This window comes from Neofelis nebulosa, chromosome 7, assembly GCF_028018385.1.
Source record: "Neofelis nebulosa isolate mNeoNeb1 chromosome 7, mNeoNeb1.pri, whole genome shotgun sequence".
NCBI classification, from domain to species: domain Eukaryota; kingdom Metazoa; phylum Chordata; class Mammalia; order Carnivora; family Felidae; genus Neofelis; species Neofelis nebulosa.
Window position 1 is genome coordinate 72,780,642 of NC_080788.1, and position 21,510 is coordinate 72,802,151.

The 21,510-nt window shown below is 38.6% G+C and overlaps 1 protein-coding gene across 9 annotated transcripts in view; it reads right to left on the reverse strand.

The window, feature by feature from the left end:
* Positions 1-10,254: 10,254 nt before the first annotated feature.
* Positions 10,255-21,510, reverse strand: part of HNRNPC (heterogeneous nuclear ribonucleoprotein C) — a 56,409-nt gene continuing 45,153 nt past the window's right edge. For 7 of the 9 annotated variants that reach the window (XM_058738453.1, XM_058738457.1, XM_058738459.1 and 4 more), the window contains 4 exons: positions 11,781-11,941; positions 11,127-11,240; positions 10,724-10,884; positions 10,255-10,624 (listed from right to left, as the gene is read on the reverse strand). In XM_058738453.1, the coding sequence (XP_058594436.1) occupies positions 10,541-10,624; positions 10,724-10,884; positions 11,127-11,240; positions 11,781-11,941 (520 nt within the window). In that variant the 3' untranslated portion in view covers positions 10,255-10,540. The remainder of the gene's footprint in view (positions 10,625-10,723; positions 10,885-11,126; positions 11,241-11,780; positions 11,942-21,510) is intronic. The other 2 variants (XM_058738460.1, XM_058738458.1) reach the window with 1 other exon arrangement.

The following is a 21,510-nucleotide window of genomic DNA, read 5'->3' on the forward strand; positions in this document are numbered from 1 at the left end:
CCCCCGCCACCAACATGAGTGAATGTAGTAACTGCTGAAATCTGAATAAGGTCTGGAGTTTAATAGTAATATGCCAGTGTTGGTTTCTTAATTTTGAAAAATGTACCATGGTAGCATTAAGATGTTAACATTAGGCAAAACTGGAGGGTGGGTAGACAAAAAGCTCTCTGTACTCTTTGCAACTTTTCTGTAAACCAAATGTTACTCCAACATTAGAAGCTTATTTTTTCTTAAACCTTTATTTATTTAAATAATCTCTATACCCAACATGGGTCTTGAACTCTGGGCCCTGAGATCAAGAGTCACATGCTCTTCTGACTGAGCCAGCCAGGTGCCTCTAGAAGCTGATTTTTTTAAAAGGAAAGAAAAAAAAAATTAAGAAAAAAAATTTAAATATTTTTTAATGTTTATTTAGAGAGAGAGTGTGAGTGGGAGAGAGGCAGAGAGAGAGGAGAGACAGAATCCCAAGCAGCCTCTACACTGTCAGTGCAGAGCCCGATGCGAGGGTTGAACCCATGAACCATGAGATCAAGACTGAAATCAAGAGTTGGATGCTTAACAGACTGAGCCACCCAGGAGCCCAAAGGGGGAAAAAAATTAATGTGACACTGCTAGGATACCTACTAGAATGGCTAAAATTGGAAAATAGCAGATAGGCAAGGGTATGGGATAATATTCTTTATTCTAGTGATTTCATTCTTAGTTTTATACCCAGCAGAAATAGACACATTTGTTCAAAAAAAGACATGCTCTAGGATGTTCATAGCAGCTTTATTCATAATAGCCCAAACTGAAAACAGTCTAAATGCCTACTCACAGAATGAATAAATTGCAGTATATTTGTATAATGTAATATTATACAACAGTATGAACGAACCACCTACAACATGCAACAATATAGATGAATTGAAAAGACATAATGTTGACTCAAAGAAGATAGACAAAAAAAAACCCCACATAATATATTATTTCACTTATTTGAAGCTCAAAAACAGCCAAAAAGAATCTATGGTGTCAGGATAATAGATGTCCTTTGGGATGGTGGGATAAGTTGCCAGAAAAGGGCATGCATGCATGGGACTTCCGTAGTGCTGGTGATTTTTCAATTCTTGATTTCTTGCTATTTTTTGTGAGTGTGTTCAGTGTGTGACAAGTAACAGCTGTACACATGATTTGTGCACTTTTCTGTATGTAAATTATACAATAAAAAGTTTACCAAAGAGCAAACTGAGGCACACTCACACTCATTAAAAAAAACTAGAATAAGGACTAACAATACCAAGTGCTGATAAGGATGTGGAGCAACGAAAAATTTCATTTACAGCTAGTGAAAATATCAATTAGTACAATCACATTGGAAAGCTGTTTGGCAATATCTATTAAAGCTGCATACACACATAACCTATGCCCCAATACCACCCGATTATATATATACCCAACAGAAATATGTACAAATGTGTACATGTGTTCTCATAAGACAGGTACAAGAATGTTCATGGCAATATTACTCAAACCAAAACAATCCAAATGTCCTTCAATGCTGTTGGAGCTGATTAAGATCAATTACAGCCCAAAATTGCAGAGAAGTGAACCCCTGCTGTGGCATCCCTCTGTCAATGGGGAACAGGAGCCAGTGGATAAATATTCCAGCCTCCTGTTCCCCCATCCTTCAGAAAACTCTGAGCATTATGTACCTAATCTCAGTAACACACCTTTATATTGGCTTTTTCTTCTTAACTGTCTCACTCTTCCACTTCCTCAGGAGTCATGTCTCCTGGAGTCATTCCCCACACAAACTACATCCAAGTGTTTCTCCCAGGGGAGCCCAAACTTCAACAGTACTATTCCATCTATGTATAGTTCACAAACAACACCTATCTATGGTGATAGAAGTCAAAATAGTGGTTACCTAGTGGGGTAATGGTTGGAGGGGGCATGAAGGTTGCTTCTGGGGTGCTGGTAATGTTCCATATCCTGATCAAGGTGGTGTTTAATTAAATAGGCATGTTCATTTTGTAAATCCTCATGAAGCTGTATGCTTAAAATGCATGCATTTTATATATGTATAGTTTAAAAAATTAAAGAATACAGGTGTTGAGGGGTCAGAGAGCAACTCATTAAGGGTACAGTGATCTTTGTAAGGGAAACTGGACTTACAGGTATTAAAAGAGGTTAATTTCAATGAGCATATGCATCTTTCTTGGATAATGCACTCTCTCATATCCTTGGCAACCAGATATGGATTATTAGGGATTTACTGGAGGCACAGGGAAAGGATTGTGAAATATTACAATGAAAGCAGGGGCACTGAAATTCACCTGCAAGAATGCATCTCCTTGGAACAGGCCCAAGGCATTACAACATTCCTTCAGGTATGTTGTACAGTCAGTTCTTCAACCTTGCTTGGCATTCAGGCTGTGTTTCCAATACTTCCCTACCCAGAGCTAACCTTCCCCCACTTCACCTTTCACTTTCCGTTTTCATTCATTGAGCCTATTTCTGAGTTTCAGACACAGTGAAACACTTGAGATATATTGGTGAACAGTAACAGATGTGGTTCCTGCTCTGAGTGCCACTCTAATAAGAAAGCCATATTAATTAAGAAATCATACACATTGATGAGTGTGACTGTAATTTGTGCTACAAAGAGATTACTGTTTCTCTGAGAGCCTACTGGTCTACTTAAGAAAGGCAGAGGAGGATTCCTGGAGGAAGCAACACTTGAGTTGAACTCTAAGGATGAAAAGAAGTTAACTAGGGACCCAAATGGACAAAGGTGTGGGGAGTGACCATGGGGAGTAAGAGGCACAAAAGAAAATTTGGACAAGGTAGGTAAGGAAGCACACGGTAGAGAGGCTGGACAGATGGTCAAGGGAAGACCATTTATGCCTGTGTAGACTGTAAGAAGTTTTACCGTTATCGTAAGGCAAGTGAAGCCAGAAGAGCTTTTAAACCAAGAAGTGCCATGATTATAGGTGTGTTTTGAAAAGATCACTATGGCTGTTGTGCTGAAGTGACTGGAAAAGGATCACAGTGGCTGTGGGTATACAAGAGGGTACTGCAGTAAACCAGAGGCAAGGTGATGGTAGCTTGGACTGGAATGATGGTAGGTGAAGGTGGAGAGAAAGTAAAACGGATTGAACAGACATTTATGAGGCACATGAGTTTTACCAGTAGCAATAAAATATGGCATTTATTTCTAAACAGCAAATAGAACCATGTGTTTACCTCAGCTGGATACAGGGATATGCATTTTGTTAAACTTGGTTATTTTTGTTTCACTAGCCTATTTCTTCTTAGGAAAAGTGGTATGTGATCATGTTGCAACTGAATTGTGCCTAGGAGATTCTGAAGCTGCTGTTATTCTGAAGTCAGTACAACTATTCCTCAAGGGGAGGATTGAAGACTACCAAAGTTGCAAGAGGGCAGGAGTGGGGAAATGTGGTAATGAAACCACTGACATCCAACAGGCATTGCAAGGAAGGCAAGAAAAACGAGTGTATAAAGGGCAGGCAGGAGGCTGCCGTCTTGTGTGGGAAAAGTTAAAACAGGACTCCTCAGATACACCAAAGCTGAGACAAAGCCTCCCAAGGTCTGTAGAGATCTAAGGAAAATAAACCTTTGAGCCATTTGTGTGAAGACTGCAGACTCCTTCACAAAGTGAGGGACTGTGCTGGAGGGTTAATATTTTAAAAGGGAAGATGTGTATCCTTACACTTAGGCGAGTGCTTAAGAGGACAAGACAGGTTAAGCTTCAGAGAGGTAGGGAGATGGCAAGGCCCTGGGTATGTAGCCAGGTAGTTACTGGGTCCCACCAGGGGAATGAATCAGGATTGTTTGCCCAGGTGAGAGGGAATGAAAACACTGACAGCAAACACTGAAGCTATCTCCACAGGTGGTCAAATAACAGCGAGCAAGTGAGGATGCTTCTAGACTTCCTACAAGGGAGTAGATTCTAAGAGCTGCTCCTCCTTCCCAAGACACTGAGAATCTAGCTGGAAAAACGCTGAGGGTCAGTCCAGGATGAAGGACCTGCTAAGGACAGAGCAGACCACTGCAGTATTTCCAGCAGTTAAGCAGACAACCTTCTGGCAACTACACCTCGGCAGCTTCCAGGACCCTGTGAATGACCTAGCTGCCACTATAGAACAGCTTCTGTGGAGTCCACGTAAAGTTCTGGGGAAAGGGCAGGTTTGACTGGATGAGGAAACTAACAAAATGTAGTAGCATGGGTTCTGAGTAGGGAGAGGAATACTGTGAGAGAGGGTGGGCTGGCAGCTGGCTCTAGCTCATCTAGCAGACCACCTGGCTCCACTACAAGCCCTCTGGTAAATCCCTCCAGGAGGGCCAAGAGGGTCTTTAAGTGTCTCATCTCTCTCTAAAGCAAGTATCCTTTAGGGCAGGGACAAAATAGGCAAAAGGTTATCAGACTCCAAGACTTTATGATCCATAGGAAGATTTTTTAAGTCTGGATGGGAACTAGTAAAGTTGTTAACCAAGCTGGAAATGGGCACGGGGTTTGTGAGTCATTGAACTTGACAGGTAGATTCTCAGGCTCAAACTTTTGCCTGGGGTGGGGGTGGGGGTGGGCTCCTGATGTCCCAAATTCACACCAGAAACTCATTATTGTGGCTTCTAAGTTTGCAGCAGTACCTCAACCTGTGTCACAGAACACCCTTTCACATTAATAAATCTTTTGGGGTAAAGATCAAGCCTTTTTTTAAGGACACTCTTGCAATGACACTGCCAGGTGCTTCTAATGGACCTTGCAGGCATAAAGATACAGGGTTAAAGTTGTATAATCAGAGTGTTATCCTGAAGAAAATAATTTTTACAAGATATTTGTAAAGTTTGTTGCTTGAGATAGAATAGTTTAAAATAGTGCCTCTGGGTTACCCAGGAAGAGCTAAGGAAAACGGGTGAGAGAGACTATATTCTTAGGTGTTTTTCAATAAGATGTGTTATAATTGTTACGTGTATGAATCCCTCCTAGTATTTCAGTGTACAGAATCGAGAGAAAAATTGTAAGGATGTTTTTCTTCTTTTGTTAAATTTAAGAAAGAGAGTGCTGGGATCCTAAAGTCTGTTATCCTGGTTTGGTAACAGTTGTCAGTTTTTGGGATTCAGGATGTAAGCTCAAAGATACCATTTTCTCTCCTAAGGTCCAAAATCCTTGGTCAAGTCAGATCACAGGTTGAAATGTTGGCGCTAACATAATTATGGGGCATTCAACAAGGCACTTAATCCGAAACTCTCTGAAACACAGAATTACTTCCATATATATATATATATATATATATATATATGGAATATAATCCTGTATATATATTGGATTATATAATCTAATACAATGGGATTGTGTGAAAATCACACAATCAGTAAGACTGTGTTAAATGCTTGCCCAGCATCATGCTTGGATGGATGCCTTGGGCCCCCTGACAAGATTATATCTTGCGAGAAGCATTGCTTAATGAAGTTGGCAGACTAAACTTGTAGCTGTGGATGTCCTCATACTCTTGAATACTGTAGGGCCTAGGGCCTAGAAATGTCTTCAATGAACTCAGGGCATGAAACAACTTGGAAAGTCACATTTGTTCACTAAGTCATCTGTACTTGTTTGAAAACTGCTCAGTATTCTCTAGCACTACACTATCCAATAAACTGGCCACATGCTACCTGTGGCTATTTAAACTTAAATTAAAAATGAATAAAATTTGGGGCGCCTGGGTGGCTCAGTTGGTTGAGCATCCGACTCTGACTTCAGCTCAGGTCATGGTCTCAGGGTTGTGGGATCAAGCCCCTTAAGATTCTTGCTTTCTCTCCCTCTGCCCATCCCCTGCATTGTGCTAATAAAAAATAAAAGTAAAAATTAGAATCCAATTAGTCACACTACCTACATTTCAAGGGTGGCAGCCACAGGGCTAGCGTATTGGTCAATGCATTATGAAATAATTCCATTACAGAAAGCTCTACTGGACAGTGCAATAGCTTTAAGAATGGTGGATGGATAAAATTGGGCTCACTTTAACATGTGTCTCTCTTCCAGCCCTAGCTTTTCTCAACTTATAACCCTACCCAGACACCTCCCCCTCTTCAGTGCTTTCTATACTTTGGCCATAGATTTCAATGCAGGTACACTCTCACCCTTTCACCTGACACTTTCATTTTTTAAAATAATGCGTTGCCACCATACTTTCTTACTGTAAGCACTTCTCTTAATCCACTTAAGTCCCAACTGAAGAGATTTAATTGGTCTGGAATGTACACCTGAGTGTCAGGATTTTAAAAGCTCCCTTGGTAATTTTAATGCACAACCAAGGTTGAGATCCACTCAACTAATAATTATTTTAAAACTGTTTGTGAAGAGGCCAGCCTGCAGGAGTCATTTTGCACAATCAAATCTTGGGCTTCTATTATGTAACTGCTTTGCCTTTTTGCACTCCATTATACTGTCCCTTCTTTCTATTATAGTTCTGACTTAAGTGTGGGGTGGGGGAGGCTGACTAGCTCTCAACAGGGCTTTAAACAGGTTTTGCTTTTCCAAATTGGGATTTTAAGTTTTTGGATTAACTTGAAAGTTACTTATGAACCATATATTGTTTTGAGGCCTTCTTTATTAGGACTAATTTGATTAAAATTCAAATAGGTATTTTCCAACACTCCTACTTTAGTCTCCCCTCTAAATATTTGGAATTGTCATCCCAGTCACATATATATCTAAAATCTAGCCTTTTCTGTACAGTTTAGCTGGGCAGATTTTCACTTTATCCTAAGGTCGTTCCAAACACTACAAATTCTCCAACATAATGCCCCCATTTGTCAAACACAGTGTAAATGATACCTGTTCTCGAGATTCAGCATTGATAAGGCAAATGAAATTCTTTATAGTTACTTACCAGCCCATACTCTGCATATTATATGTAGCTCATTTACCGGTCGCTCTCATTTTATGTCTTATCTGTGTGTCTATTGTTAACTGGCTTCAACTCATCACAGTGTCTTTTTTCCTTAAATCTATCTAGAACTCCACTGAATTGCAATTTTTGGTGTGATCTGAACCAGGGTCCAGAAACTCAAACCCCATTTGACACTGGTGCAGCTGAATTTCCCTCACATTCAATAAAAAGGTCAACGGATATGGCTAAATCCTTCATTCTCCTAGGCCACAATGATGAGGCTTTCTGGTTTTCCTAAAAATAATATTCATTAGTTCATCATTAGTCAATGCTGTCACAGGTCAGCTACATGTGCTCAGAACTAAGTATAGCTTTCAATCGATCTCATTAAATACACAGCTATTTCCTATTTCCCAACTACTTCCATAACATACCTCATTTGGTAGTCTAAAACCATGTCTCATCAGTTGTTTCTTTACTTTGCATATCATATCCATGGGCTTTGCTTCTCCTAGCTACTTATTCTTTTGAATAAACCTATTGCTAGAAGTCATCCAGTAGACTCCTTTTTTGGATCTTCTGGTTACTGTATGGCTGGAATGATGCCTATTTTTCTATTCCTTCCATTACATTTTTAATATTCATTTGACTTGTTTATTCCCTGGTTCCAATTTACCATAATCCTGTTTTTCTTGTTTACATTTTCCTATTTTGTTATGCCTAGTTCCCTTTGTAAAACAGAGGCTTTAAAACAAGTATTGAATAGTACTAACAATCCTTGCAGTTTTCAGATGAAACTTGAAACTACCTTAGCCAGTCAACTCCAAAGAAGTTTCTCCATTAAAAATTGGTTATCAGGTATGTTTCAAAGGCTAGGGGGCTCAGTTAATCATCTAACTCTTGATTTTAGTCATGAGATAGAGCCCCACACTGGGGTCCAGAGTGGGTGTGGAGCCTGCTTGGGATCCTCTCTCACCCTCTTCCTTCCCCTGCTTGTTCTCTCTAAAAAAAATTAAAACTCATTAAAAAAAAAAAAAAGTTTCAAAGATTTCATTTTAAGTCATCTACCTTCTTAATTCCTGGCTGGAAACCATTCTTAAAAGCTTCCAAGCTATTTTTTCTTCTATTTCTTGGCATATTGGGGGAAAAAAGGAAAACATTATTCTGAATTTTATACCCAACAAATACATCACCATATTTTACTGTTTTAAATCTTCTACTGAATAGCTTTAAGGTCCTGGAATTTGAGATTGTTGTTACCCAGAATTCCCTCTAAACAATTAGCTGAGTCTGAAACTCAAGCTTTTCATCCTTACCTGCACTGCTAACAAAGCCCACCACTTGCTCTGCCTAGATTTCTATTAAAACTACTCCAATCTCTTTCCTGGGGCCCAAAGTTAAGTAACGTAACAGTGACTATAAACCTTCATTAGATCGGTGGTAAGACGATGGCCTTTTTTTAAAAAAAAGTTTGTAATCTATCCATTTCATCAGATTGCAAGATGTAGAAATATATGCTATTTCAATCATGTTTCCCTTACTTTTGTACAGTTTTGGCCTTGGAGCCTCAATTTCAAAGTATTAAAAGAGTACACCTATGACTATAGAATTCTACAGTATTGTTCTTAGTTCTAAGAGGATCTTCAAGTATGAAATGATTCTTCCCCATCAAGATAAACTAGAGGTCTCTTGGCATTGTATCAATAACCCTATGTGTATATGTTTTCTAACAGCATATGATCATTAAGCTTTCTGCAGTTTCTTTCAATATTTGGTTTCATACGAAATTATAAAAGTGGGTATTTTTAGGCCTGGCCTGACTAGTCTATTACCTTTTAAGTACTGATGGCTAACATTATAACCTTAAACAGGTTTTATTAACATCTTAGAACCGTGTCCCTTTCTTCTAAGCATCCAATTTATTTTCTTGTTGGGAGTTATGTGCCGAAAGAGAGTTTGTGTAACATGAAATCATGTCAGATCAGAAACAGGGTGGGTAAAAAGCTACTTTCGTACTGTGGACATGAGGTCCAAAGGTAGTCCATAGTTCAGCTCTTCCTTCTTTTCTGCTTTGTCACCTGTTACATAAAATGATTTATGGAATTCTAATAAATAGGACAGGACTTCTCCTAGTAGGCTAGATACAAATGCCTTGTTGCAACAACTTTTCTGGGGAATCCAAGGTTTGTGTGAATGATAGTAGTCTAAACTAATCATGTTTTTGTCCTGTTCGGCTGGAAACTGAAGTATAAAACATAAATAAACTGGACCTTTCAGGATTAGGCAAACATCACAAATCTAGAAGCTGTTTAATAAATCTGTCCTTAGAAGTTTGGGTGCTAATTAGTATCATGACTAAAAATCACAACAATTAATCATATTGGCAAAGGCGCAAAAATTACTTACAGGGATTAAACCAATTTAAAGTAAAATACATGTTCTCAGCAACCTTGCAAGGTTATTATATACTATAGAAGAGAAGTAAAGAAAGAGCTTTCCTATTTTTAGTAACAGTGAGGCATAGACTCAATCCAGAAAGCAACTGGGACTATATCAATTAAAAGGATAAAATGGGAGAAAAAAGAAACTTCGTTCTCCAGTTGTTTCAATTTTCCAAAAATCTTGACATGTCTGAGCCTCATCTATTTAAGGAGAAAACAATTTAGCACACAACAAAAATCTCAAAAAGGGTGCCAACTGGACCACAAAACATTGATGAAAAGGCTTAATGTAGTTCCCAAACCTTTTCATTTGGAAAGAAGAGCCATTCTGCAAAAGAATTTAAGTAACTTGTCTCCTTAACACAATACCCACCCCAATGATACATCGTTTGAGTAGTGTATGTTGGTATGCATAATGACTATGACTCAAAGAAAAATATATTTAGTACATTTTAAGGGTTTTGTGGAAGCCGCTGTGAAACAAAGAATTGGAAGTAAACAATTATCAACTACAAAAATAAAAAACCAGGTTCTTTTTTTTCTCCAAATTCCTGGTTTAATAAGGACTTGTTTATTTTGAGAAAAAAGGGTCCCAAACATCAGGCTGTTCACAAAAATAACCCACAGTATCAACTTTAGAAAACAAATCTTAAGACTATTACACTAATTTTTCTAGAGGATGCATTTGACATGCCAACTCTCATTCACAAAAATACATTGTTACATTTGTGTTGAACATCCCCACATAAGCACTCTTATGTGGGGTATAACACACATACCTCTAACTCAAAGCTCTCTCAGGTGCTACTCAACTAAAGCGATTGCCTTTGCAGTTAGGGAAGCAACTACTGAGCTCATGTATGAATGGAAATAACTGCACTCCCTGCATAACAAGAGATTATTTTGGAGACAGTTGATAAAAACCACACATCCTTTTTATTGTTAAGTCATAAAGAGGTATCAAAATTAAAAGCAAAAATTACAGGGTAAGACTTAACATAACTACTAGGAGCGTCAAAGGAAGTGAAAATGGGACTAGGCGCAGGGCAATATGAATTAATGAACATGGGAAGGACAAGGATGGGGAGAACAGTGAGCATGTGCTGAAGATACTAGGGGAGAGGATCTGGTGAAAATTTTGATCTTAGACAAGCGCCTAGGTAAAGAAATAATGGGACAAGATTTCTAAACCCCACTATGTGCTTAAGAGTCATCCTCGCCATTGGCGCTGTCTCTGTCATCCTCTCCTTCCTCAGCCTCTTTTTCATCATCCTTGATCAACTCCAGCTGTGAGAAACAGACACAAATAGGATGGAGTTAGAGGCACTCCATGTGTCCCTGATCCCCCCTCCACCACCTCTTTCTTTCCTTTCCCGTGGTTTTCACCTGGTCATCCCCCCGATCTTCATTATCATCATCATCCAGTAGGTCCCCCTCCTCAGCAGAGTCATCTGCACCCCCCTCAGACTCCATCTTCACATTAGTCTCATCTTTCTTCAGGGAGCTGCTGCTCTGCTCCTCTTCTGACTTATCATTCTTCATCTCTACTGGGGATGAGAAGGACAAGTCTGTCTAGGGGCAAGTAATGTCCACAGGATGTAGACAATCCCCACTAATGATCACAGAACTGCAGCACAAACCTAAATCCTCCCACACAAATGCCCTTCCCAATTCAAACTCCCCAAGTTTCATATTCAATTGCTTTATATCCCACTACTCCAACATACACCTTCAACTATCTTAGGTGGCTAACCCAACTTTATACCCAACAAGCAGGAAAACCATTTACCTCCTTGTTTGCTCTGTTCTTTCTCAATTTTTTCCAGGCTTTCCAGTAGAGAATCCACTTTTTGCTTTATCTGGGTCAACTCCTTCTTAATGGTCTGAAGGTCATCGCCTTTCACTTTAATACAAACGAAACTCTAGATTAGAATCAACTATACCAGAAAGCTGCCAGTTGCCAAATTCATCCCCAGCTAAACCATATGGCCGTAGCCAACAGAAGATCACTGGAGAGAAATGGAGCCAGGACCATATTCTCCCGGTAATGTGGGGACCCTCGGTTTTATAGCTGGTAGCTAAAAACTAAATCTAATGTGCCTGCTCACTTAGCAGTAGAATCTTACTTTTGTAGGCCCGCTAAAGACCTCAATTATATTTGAAAGCATTTTTTGTACTGTTTTTACTGACCTACACATTTCATAAATTTATAAATGCTTAGTTAGCTCCCTAAAGTCTAGCAACTTTTTTCAAATTACCAAGGCCTTGTAATTTATGTAACTTATAGAAGGCAGTCTAAATTGGCCCCTGAACCACTACCTTCTCCTCTTCCACTGTTTTGATAATGCGGAGCTATTTGTATAAAAATTGACTACTGGCTGCACTAATTTCCCTATTTCAACACAAGAAAATAGCAGAATCACAAAACTGCAGTAATACATACACTTTCCAGACTTGGACGAAGATCCTCGCTGTCCACTCTTAGAATTAAAGCCACTTTTGCCTCTTCGTGAGGTGTTTCCTGATACACGCTGGCGTTTTGAGGGAACCACAGCCCGAGCAATAGGAGGAGGAGGAGGAACGCGTGCCGGGTAACTATACATCCTATTGGATAAAAAGAAAACAGAATTCCTTTACAACTAAAATTAAGTCAGCAAGACCCAACAGTGATCTTATACAAGAATAATATTCACTGTCTATTTGTTTCTTTTGGCTAATTTCATTCAAAAGTCCACTTCAAACCTTTCTTCTTTACTGCTTTGAATACTGCAGCTACTTCAAGAAGATGCATACCCAAGGATAGTTGGTTGATCTTAAGGGATGGACATAAAAGCCTCCTTTGTACTAGGGCAGTATCAATAAAGCACTGCTTTTTATAATGAATAGTCTATACTGATCTCTTTTTATACGTGTTACAATACATAGTAACACAACACATAATATATAACTCAAAAAACAAAAACAATCCCAAATAAAGTTCTCACAAGAAGGGATTGCAATTACTGGTGTCTGCCAACAGTGGTATATTTACTGTTAGCTAAATCCCTGATTTTTATTATCCACAGAATTATACAGATAAATCATTACTGCTAACTAGTTTGTGATAACAGACTGAACCACATAAAACTGCCAAGATTAACCAGTTTAGGACTATAAAAACAAAGAGCCACTCAAATGTGTTTGCTGTGTATAAAAAGCCATGATTAATTCTAACAACATTTAAACATAAGATGTACTCATAGTTACAACAAGATGGAGAATACTGTCTGTCTTATTTGCTATTCACTAGTGCCTAAATCCAATGCCCAGCATGCATTCAGCTCTCAAATACAGACACTGGTTGCTCAGTTGGTTCTTCCACTGGGGAAGTATGGCTCTGCATTTTGTAAAGAGAAAATTCAAAGCACAACAAAAAGCTTCTTCCATGGGTATCAGTTTTAGAAAATCTCTACATTCCATGTCATTTTTACAAAATACTGTGGCAGCATAAGAAGGTAAGACACAGCAGTAGGGAAAAACATCTTATAATTCTAGTTCTGCACCTTTTTAGTAACTAACTTAATTTCAAGGCCCAGTTTTCTACGAAAACTACCCACCAAGTGCTGCTCTGCCTAACTTCCAAAGTTTTAAGGAGCAAATGTGATGTATTAAAATTATGTAATTCATATATGTGGACTCTCCCTCTAATATACTTCATTAGTGGCTAATCTCTGAAATCTCTAAGGTTTCAATCCTCCTGGTAGTGAAAACAGTGATTTTATATGGTCTTTCAGAGAATTCTCTTCTCCTCAACCCAATTTAATATAAAATGTTTCCATTATACTTTAACATAGTAGTATTTTAGTTTTTCCTAGGAGTAGCTATCACAGGAACATTTTCCTAAATTAAGAAAGAGCACATGTACATTGCCAAACAAGTGAGGGCACAACTAAATTTTCATTTAAGCAGTTTTCAGTCAAGACCACCCTTGAAACACAGCAGTTATTGATTTGCCAAGTGAAAAATGATGTTAAGAGTTATTGAAGTGCTCATAATTCTTGTTTTTAAGCTCTATTAAAAACAATTTTTTATTCGAGAGAGAACGTGAGTGTGAAAGACGACGAGTGGGAGAGAGAATCTTAAGCAGGCTCCACACTTAGTGCAGAGCCCAGTGCAGGGCTCAATCCCAAGACCCTGGGATCATGACCTGAGCTGAAACCAAGAGTGGGATGCTCAACTGATTGAGCCACTCAGGCACCCCTTAAGGATCACTTTTATGTTTGAGCTCCAGGAAATAAGAAAATGTATGATTTAGAAGGTAGGGAGGTATTGGTGCTTCTACAGAGGTTGTTGCTCAGTAGACAAATTTGTTAATGAGGAAGAAGATACTTTAAAAGCAGTTTCAGTCAATGATGGTGAGTTAATCCATATCTTTGGGCATGGAACAACTCATGGCCCAATCCTGTTGGATTTAGAGATCTAACCTACCCCTCCTAACCAACCCACTCACTGCCATTGGCACAAGTCTCCAAACCAATGACCTTGCCAGTTCACATTCCTTATACTTCACCTCACTGGAAATACACAATTTTTGCTCAGCGCAGGTAAATCGTCATAATGAAAATAAGGCAAGAAATGCAGTTTTCAAGTCAAATGCTCCAATTTTCAGAACAAAAGTGTATTTTGGAAGATAAACTGTTAGTGCTGAATGGCTTTTAGTGCCATGGAACTTAACTGCTACTCAAACAAAAATGAACTCTTGAAAAACTCTAAGGAAGCAGTTTAAGTAGACCTTCCTTGTAAAATCTCAAAGTGTATGACTGAAAACATGAGGAGAAAACCATACCTACTATAACCCTCAAGGTCAAAGGGATAGGAAATACAAAGCTGAGTATGACACCTTCAAAAACCAGCTACAAATTTAAGTAACCATTTTCCCCACAAGAAAACCTTATTAAGATGAACATCATGTGCTGATCCCCTACTGATAATTGATAAAAGCCCAAGTCCTTAAAAAGCCTTCACACAAATTTCACTATTACCAAAGGAAAAAGCACTAGAAACCCTAAACGGGTTATGACTGCCCCATAAACCAGCAATCTGGACATTAAGTGTTGGTATAAAATCTAGCCAGAATAAAAAGGTAATTAAAATACCGTAAAAAAAAAAACAACAACCCTAAATCACTTCTGATCACACATGAGCCAGCTAATTATCTGAACAGATAAGACAAAGGAACTCTGTCCTAATCTCTAAGCAAAACATACGCCTAACAAGTCATTTATTAAAAATAAAAGTTTAGGGATGCCTGGGTGGCTCAGTTAGTTAAATGTCTTGACTCTTGATTTGGGCACAGGTCATCCATCATCTCCTTTCATGAGTTCAAGCCCTGGATTGGGCTCTAGGCTGGGATTCTCTCTCTTCCGCCTTCCCTACTCTCTCAAAAATAAATAAATAAACTTTAGAAGTTTACAGAGGTGCCTGGGTGGCTCAGTTGGTTAAGCGTCAGACTTTTGGTTTTGGCTCAGGTCATGGCTCAGGTCATGCATGGCCCCAGGTCCAGCCAGCTCTGTGCTGGCAGCACGGAGTCTGTTTGGGATTTTCTCTCTCTCTGCCCCTCTCCTGCTCGCTCTTGCTCTTTCAAAATAAATAAACTTTAAAGAAATAAAATAAAAATAAAAGTTTATAGAGGCGCCTGGCTGGCTTAGTCTAGCGTGTGACTCTTGATTTTGGGGTTAAGTTCAAGCCCACGTTGGATGTAGAGATTACTTAAAAATAAAAATCTTTTTTTTTAAAAAAAAAATTTTTTTTTTCATGTTTTTATTTATCTTTGAGACAGAGAAAGACAGAGCATGAGGAGGGGAGGGGCAGAGAGAGAGGGAGACACAGAATCCGAAGCAGGCTCCAGGCTCTGAGCCGTCAGCACAGAGCCCGACACGGGGCTCGAACTCACGGACCGTGAGATCATGACCCGAGCTGAAGTCGGACGATTAACTGACTGAGCCACCCAGGCGCCCCTAAAAATCTTAAATAAATAAAGTTTACAGAGTCAAGCTTATTAAATGTCTACATGTAAAAGTGATCTTTGGGTCTCAAAAACCCTGATTAATAGTATTAAATTTCAATCACTACCAAAGCAGAAACAACTAGAATATATATTAGTAAATATCTATATTCTCCTGAATTTATTTGTTTAATGTACCATACCTGCCTTCAGGTCTTAAAAATTTAGATAGATTAAAAATGATGGTTTAGGTTAATATTAATTATCAAATTATCAATTCTGGAAATAACTGCCAGATAGCTTAGGCCCACAAATATGTTAAAAAAGTCATTCAAGTGTTAGGTATTTTCTTCTGCTTCATTATGATCTATAATGGGATTTCAAGATGGTGTTTCTTCCTGCTTACCTTTGATTTTCCTAGGATTGATTTTATAGGCTACCATGTTGTTTGGGCTTTGGAATGTGTAAGCATCTCTGAAACTGCTAAAATTCTACAAATGTACCTATTCCCAATAAGGTGAAAAATCACTGAGGCAGAAACAAGAGGAATCTTCCATTCTATTTAAGCTAATCAGGACCAAATCTAAAACGACTGCTCATTTCTAAGAAATGTGCTCTAATTCACTAAAAAAAAAATTTTTTTAGGTAATCTACACCACACATGGAGCTCAAAATCATGAGCCCAAGAGTCATAACGCTCCACTGAATGAGCTAGCCAGACACCTGAAAACGTGCTTTAATTTAGAGAAATACAGGGGAAATTATGTACAATCCATGTTATACAAAAGGCATGATCTTAAGAAAGTGACAGGAACAAAATCCTGATGAATAAATAGAAGTAATCTATTGGATAGATCTAGATGAAACCATGGAAATCAATGTGACACAATAGCAAATATGTATAGAGTTTAAGAGCCAAAAGAGCAGATTTTTTCCATCCTAGTTCCAGTAATTACTATTCGATGACAGATACCTCAAACTCTGTACCCACAATGACTCTACACAGAAACTAGCACACTAACAATTCACTTAGTTTTTTTTAAACTAAAGCCCTAAGTGAAGACCTATTAACTGTCCTGAGTTTGATTCTTGTTAGTGTATTCTCCTATGACAATCTACAACTTTAACTACAGGTTTCCCAACGATTTATCCAGGGTAAACCTTCAGAATACACACCTTACATTACATTCTGTATGGTTTTGTAGAAAAGGACTTTACAAATTTTACTTTATCTTTGGATTGTGTAGACTGAAGCTAAGCGTTGCACTACACAAGACGACTGATACTAATGAATACCAGAATCTTAAGAACTATTCAAGAACCAAAGCCTTCAGCAATTGGTATCTTTGAGAATTAGAAAAGAATATTTCTTTCTCACTTTTTTTCTTAAAAATTTTTAAATGTTTTACTTTGAGAGCACCCAAGCAAGCAGGGGAGGGTCAGATAGAGAGGGAAACACAGAATCTGAAGCAGGTTCCAAGATGTCAGCAGAGACCTACCCAGGGCTCAAACTCATGAACCATAAGATCATGACCTGAGTGAGTCTAAGTTGGACACTTAACCAACTAAGCCATCCAGGCACCTCTGTTTCCCACTTTTTATAAAAGCTTCTATGGGGGCGCCTGGGTGGCTCAGTCGGTTGAGAGTCCGACTTCGGCTCAGGTCATGATCTCAAGGTCCGTGAGTTCGAGCCCCGCGTCGGGCTCTGGGCTGATGGCTCAGAAACTGGAGCCTGCTTCCGATTCTGTGTCTCCCTCTCTCTCTGCCCCTCCCCCGTTCATGCTCTCTGTCTCAAAAATAAACGTTAAAAAAAAAAAATTAAAAAAAAAAAGAGCTTCTATGAAAACATATTTGAATGATTTAGATTAACTATTTTCCATTATCTTTAAGACTACCAAAACTTTGGGGCGCCTGGGTGGCGCAGTCGGTTAAGCGTCCGACTTCAGCCAGGTCACGATCTCGCGGTCCGTGAGTTTGAGCCCCGCGTCAGGCTCTGGGCTGATGGCTCGGAGCCTGGAGCCTGTTTCCGATTCTGTGTCTCCCTCTCTCTCTGCCCCTCCCCCGTTCATGCTCTGTCTCTCTCTGTCCCAAAAATAAATAAAAAACGTTGAAAAAAAAAATTAAAAAAAAAAAGACTACCAAAACTTTTTCACTTGACTACAGATAATGCAACCCCTCAGACTTTTAAAATCATGTTATTAAAAAATAAATAAATAAATAAAATAAAATCATGTTATTCATTTTTAATGTGCTAGAATTAACATAATCAAGCTACCTTAAATGCACAATTAAACACTAGTATAAAATTCATTTTAACATGTACACAAATAACTAAAAACCAAAATTTTTACTCCACATCCTAATGGCTAACAAACACATGAAAAGATATTCAACATCACCCATCATCAGGGAAATACAAATCAAAACCACAATGAGGTACAAACTCACACCTGTCAGAATGGCTAAAATTAACTACACAGGAAACGAAAGATGTTGGTGAAGATGTGGAAAATGGGGAACCCTTTTACACTGCTGGTGGAAATGCAAACTGGTGCAGCCACTCTAGAAACCAGTAAGGACGTTCCTCAAAAAGTTAAAAATAGAAATACCTTAAAATTCAGCAATTGCACTAATACATATTTTTCCAAAGAATGCAAAAATACAAATTCGAAGGGGTACATGCACCCTGATGTTTATAGTAGCATTATCAACAATAGCCAAACTATGGAAAGAGCCCAAGTGTCCAATGACTGATGAATCAATAAAAATGTGGTACACATACACACTGGAATATTACTCAGCCATCAAAAAATCTGGGGTGTCTTGGTGTGAGCACTCAGTTAAGTGTCTGACTTTTTTTTTTATTAAAAAAAATTTTTTTTAACGTTTATTTATTTTTGGGACAGAGAGAGACAGAGCATGAACGGGGGAGGGGCAGAGAGAGAGGGAGACACAGAATCGGAAACAGGCTCCAGGCTCCGAGCCATCAGCCCAGGGCCTGACGCGGGGCTTGAACTCATGGACCGCGAGATCGTGACCTGGCTGAAGTCGGACGCTTAACCGGCTGCGCCACCCAGGCGCCCCACGAGCACTGGATGTTATATGTAAGTAATGAATTACTAAATTTTACTCCGGAAACCAGTATTACACTGTGTTTAACCAACTAGAATTTAAGAATTTAGGAAAAAAAAACTTTTTTAAGTTCATTCTAATGTAATTTCAATAGTATATATTTATTTAAATCTCAAAGACTTATGAGTAGGCTACTGATACGGCGCCTGGGTGGCTTAGCTGGTTAAGCATTGGACTTCAGCTTATGTCATGATTTCAACAGTTGGTGGGTTCGAGCCCTGTGCTAACAGTGCGGAGCCTGCAAGGGATTCTCTTTCTCTCTCCCTCTCTCTCAAGAATAAACAAACTTAAATAAATACATGAGTATGCCACTGACTTTGCTTTATGTAAGAAATGGGGGGGCTTAAAAATGTCTCTGTAACGTGTTTAATTAAGATTTACATTAAAATGTAAATATGAAACTGTCATACCAAAAACAGATCCCAAAAAACCTTTCATGTTGTAAGAATGCTTGCTTTTGTGCCTAAAAATAAATCAACTAGCTAAATTTTTATAACTTGTTTTATTTCTAAAGTAAGATAATTTTACAATCATTTTTATGTGTATTTATTTTGAGAGAGAGAGAGAGAGAATGAAATCTCAAGCAGGCTCTTCTGCACTGTCAGTGTAGAGCCTAATGTGGGGCTTGAACTAACGAACTGTGAGAACATTACCTGAGCCAAAGTCAAGAGTCAGATGCTTACCCAACTGAGCCACCCAGGAGGCCCAGTAAGAGACAATTTCTAAACCTTAGTAGCAAGTAGTTTCTCCACAAATATGCTGCCTTAGTTGAGTCTTCTTCAGAGAAGGACTGAAGTGAATGCAACTGTTAAATTTGTTTCCCTAATACAATTTATGTTTAGAGTGCCAATTACCAATATAAATTTGCATGGTTGTACTTTGTATTCCTTAACTTTCTTCATGTTGCGCCCATTAAGGATACAGATTTGTAGGACAGTGGAAAAACAGCAAGCCCTACTCATATGAATGGTAAAGGGACTGAAGGACAAACCAGTATGCTGCACAGGATCATTTCATATATAATGGCTGGGTGGCTCAGTGGGTTAAGGGTCCAACTCTTGATTTGTACTCAGGTCATGATCTCATAGTCCTGGAATCAAGCCCCAAGGGATCAATCCCCAAACAGGTTCCCCACTGACACTATCAGCCTGCTTGGGATTCTCCTCTCTGTCCTTCCCCTGCTCACGCAGGTATGCGCGCTCTCTCAAAATAAATAAACGTTAAAAACTTAAAAAAAAAACAAAAAAAACTATTTTGTAATTAAAGGAAAACAAAGATTACCTAACTACCTTTTTTTTTTAAAGAACACTACCCAAAGAACAATGATCAAGGTTGAGACCACCACATGCATTCCTGCTTACAATATAGACATATACATAGACAGCCCCTGTATACGTAGAACCAAAGTTGTCAATGAACAACTGGCTCTACAACCTTCTTTCACAAAGAATTGTTGGTTTAACACTTATGAGTATTTTTGTAAATTCAAAGATACATTTGATTAAAAATTGCTTGACTGATTTATTTGCATCTCTCAAAGAGAAGGAAAAAAATTAATTGCACATACTCATTTCAGGATGCATCCAGTTTTATATATTAAAAAAAGTAAAAAGTTGCATCTTAAAATTACAGTGATTTGTCTTGACAAATTCATTTGGAAAGCTGTTAACACAAAACCAGAGGTTTCCAGGAAAGACAATTTGAAAATTCATCTCAAAACTTTCTAAATGAAAAATAATCTGAGCAATATGTAGGTTGCTTTGATCAATCCTTTCAGAAACAGTACCGGATCCAAGACTATGTTAAGAAAAAAAATTTTAATCTGTCTTTGCTTCTGATTATGAAGCTTTATATCCAGGTGACCATCTTTAATTGACACAATTTCCACCAAAATTACAACATTATTCATTTGTCATAATGTTAACACATATACTTCCCCACATATCACTTTGGGTCTTTCCCAAAGATAATAAACTGTAGGTGTTGTCAAATTTTTTTTTAATAAAGCTGAAATTACAAAAACAGTATTTATGACAAATATTGTTTATAAACTGTATGTTAAGAACATGTAAGACCACTCATTCCTATATTCTCAATTTACATCCAGGTCAAAGGGTACACTTCTTTTGCTTACAATGAAATTTCCTTTAAGGAGTTGTCTGAGAACAGACTTGTGGTTGCTAGGAATAGGGTGGAGAAACTGACTAGAAAAGGAGTTTCATGGTGAATTTGTGAGAAGCATGACCTATCTGTATCTTGATATCCTGGTAGATACTGTAACTTGAATATACTATGTTTGTTAAAAATTATACACTGAAAGAGTAAATTCTGCTATATATAAAAAGGTATCCTATTGAGGTCTTCAATTTCTTTCCATTCTCGGACCTCTTTGTAAAATTTCTGCCCCTACCATTACCCAAACCTACCCTTGTCAAGTCACCAATGATCCCCGCATTTCTCAATCTTCATATTACTTAACATTTGTAGTTCATCCTTCTACTCTTTTAATACATATTCACACAGCTGGGACACTTCATGCTTCTGGTTTTTGTCCAGCTTTTTAAAATTTTTTTCTTTTTTTACATTTTCTTTATTTTTGATAGAGACAGAGCACAAGTGGGGGAGAGGCAGAGACGGAGACACAGAATCCGAAGCAGGCTCCAGGCTCCGAGCTGTCAGCACAGAGCCCAACGTGGGGCTCGAACCCACAAACCCCAAGATCATGACCTGAGCTGCAGTCGGGACACTTAACCAACTGAGCCACCCAGATGCCCCAGCTTTTTTTTATGGCATTTTTCTTTTTTTTTTTATTTTTTTTTTATTTTTTTTATTTTTTTAAATTTTTTTTTTTCAACGTTTTTTATTTATTTTTGGGACAGAGAGAGAGACAGAGCATGAACGGGGAAAGGGCAGAGAGAGAGGGAGACACAGAATCGGAAACAGGCTCCAGGCTCCGAGCCATCAACCCAGAGCCTGACGCGGGGCTCGAACTCACGGACCGCGAGATCGTGACCTGGTTGAAGTCGGACGCTTAACCGACTGCGCCACCCAGGCGCCC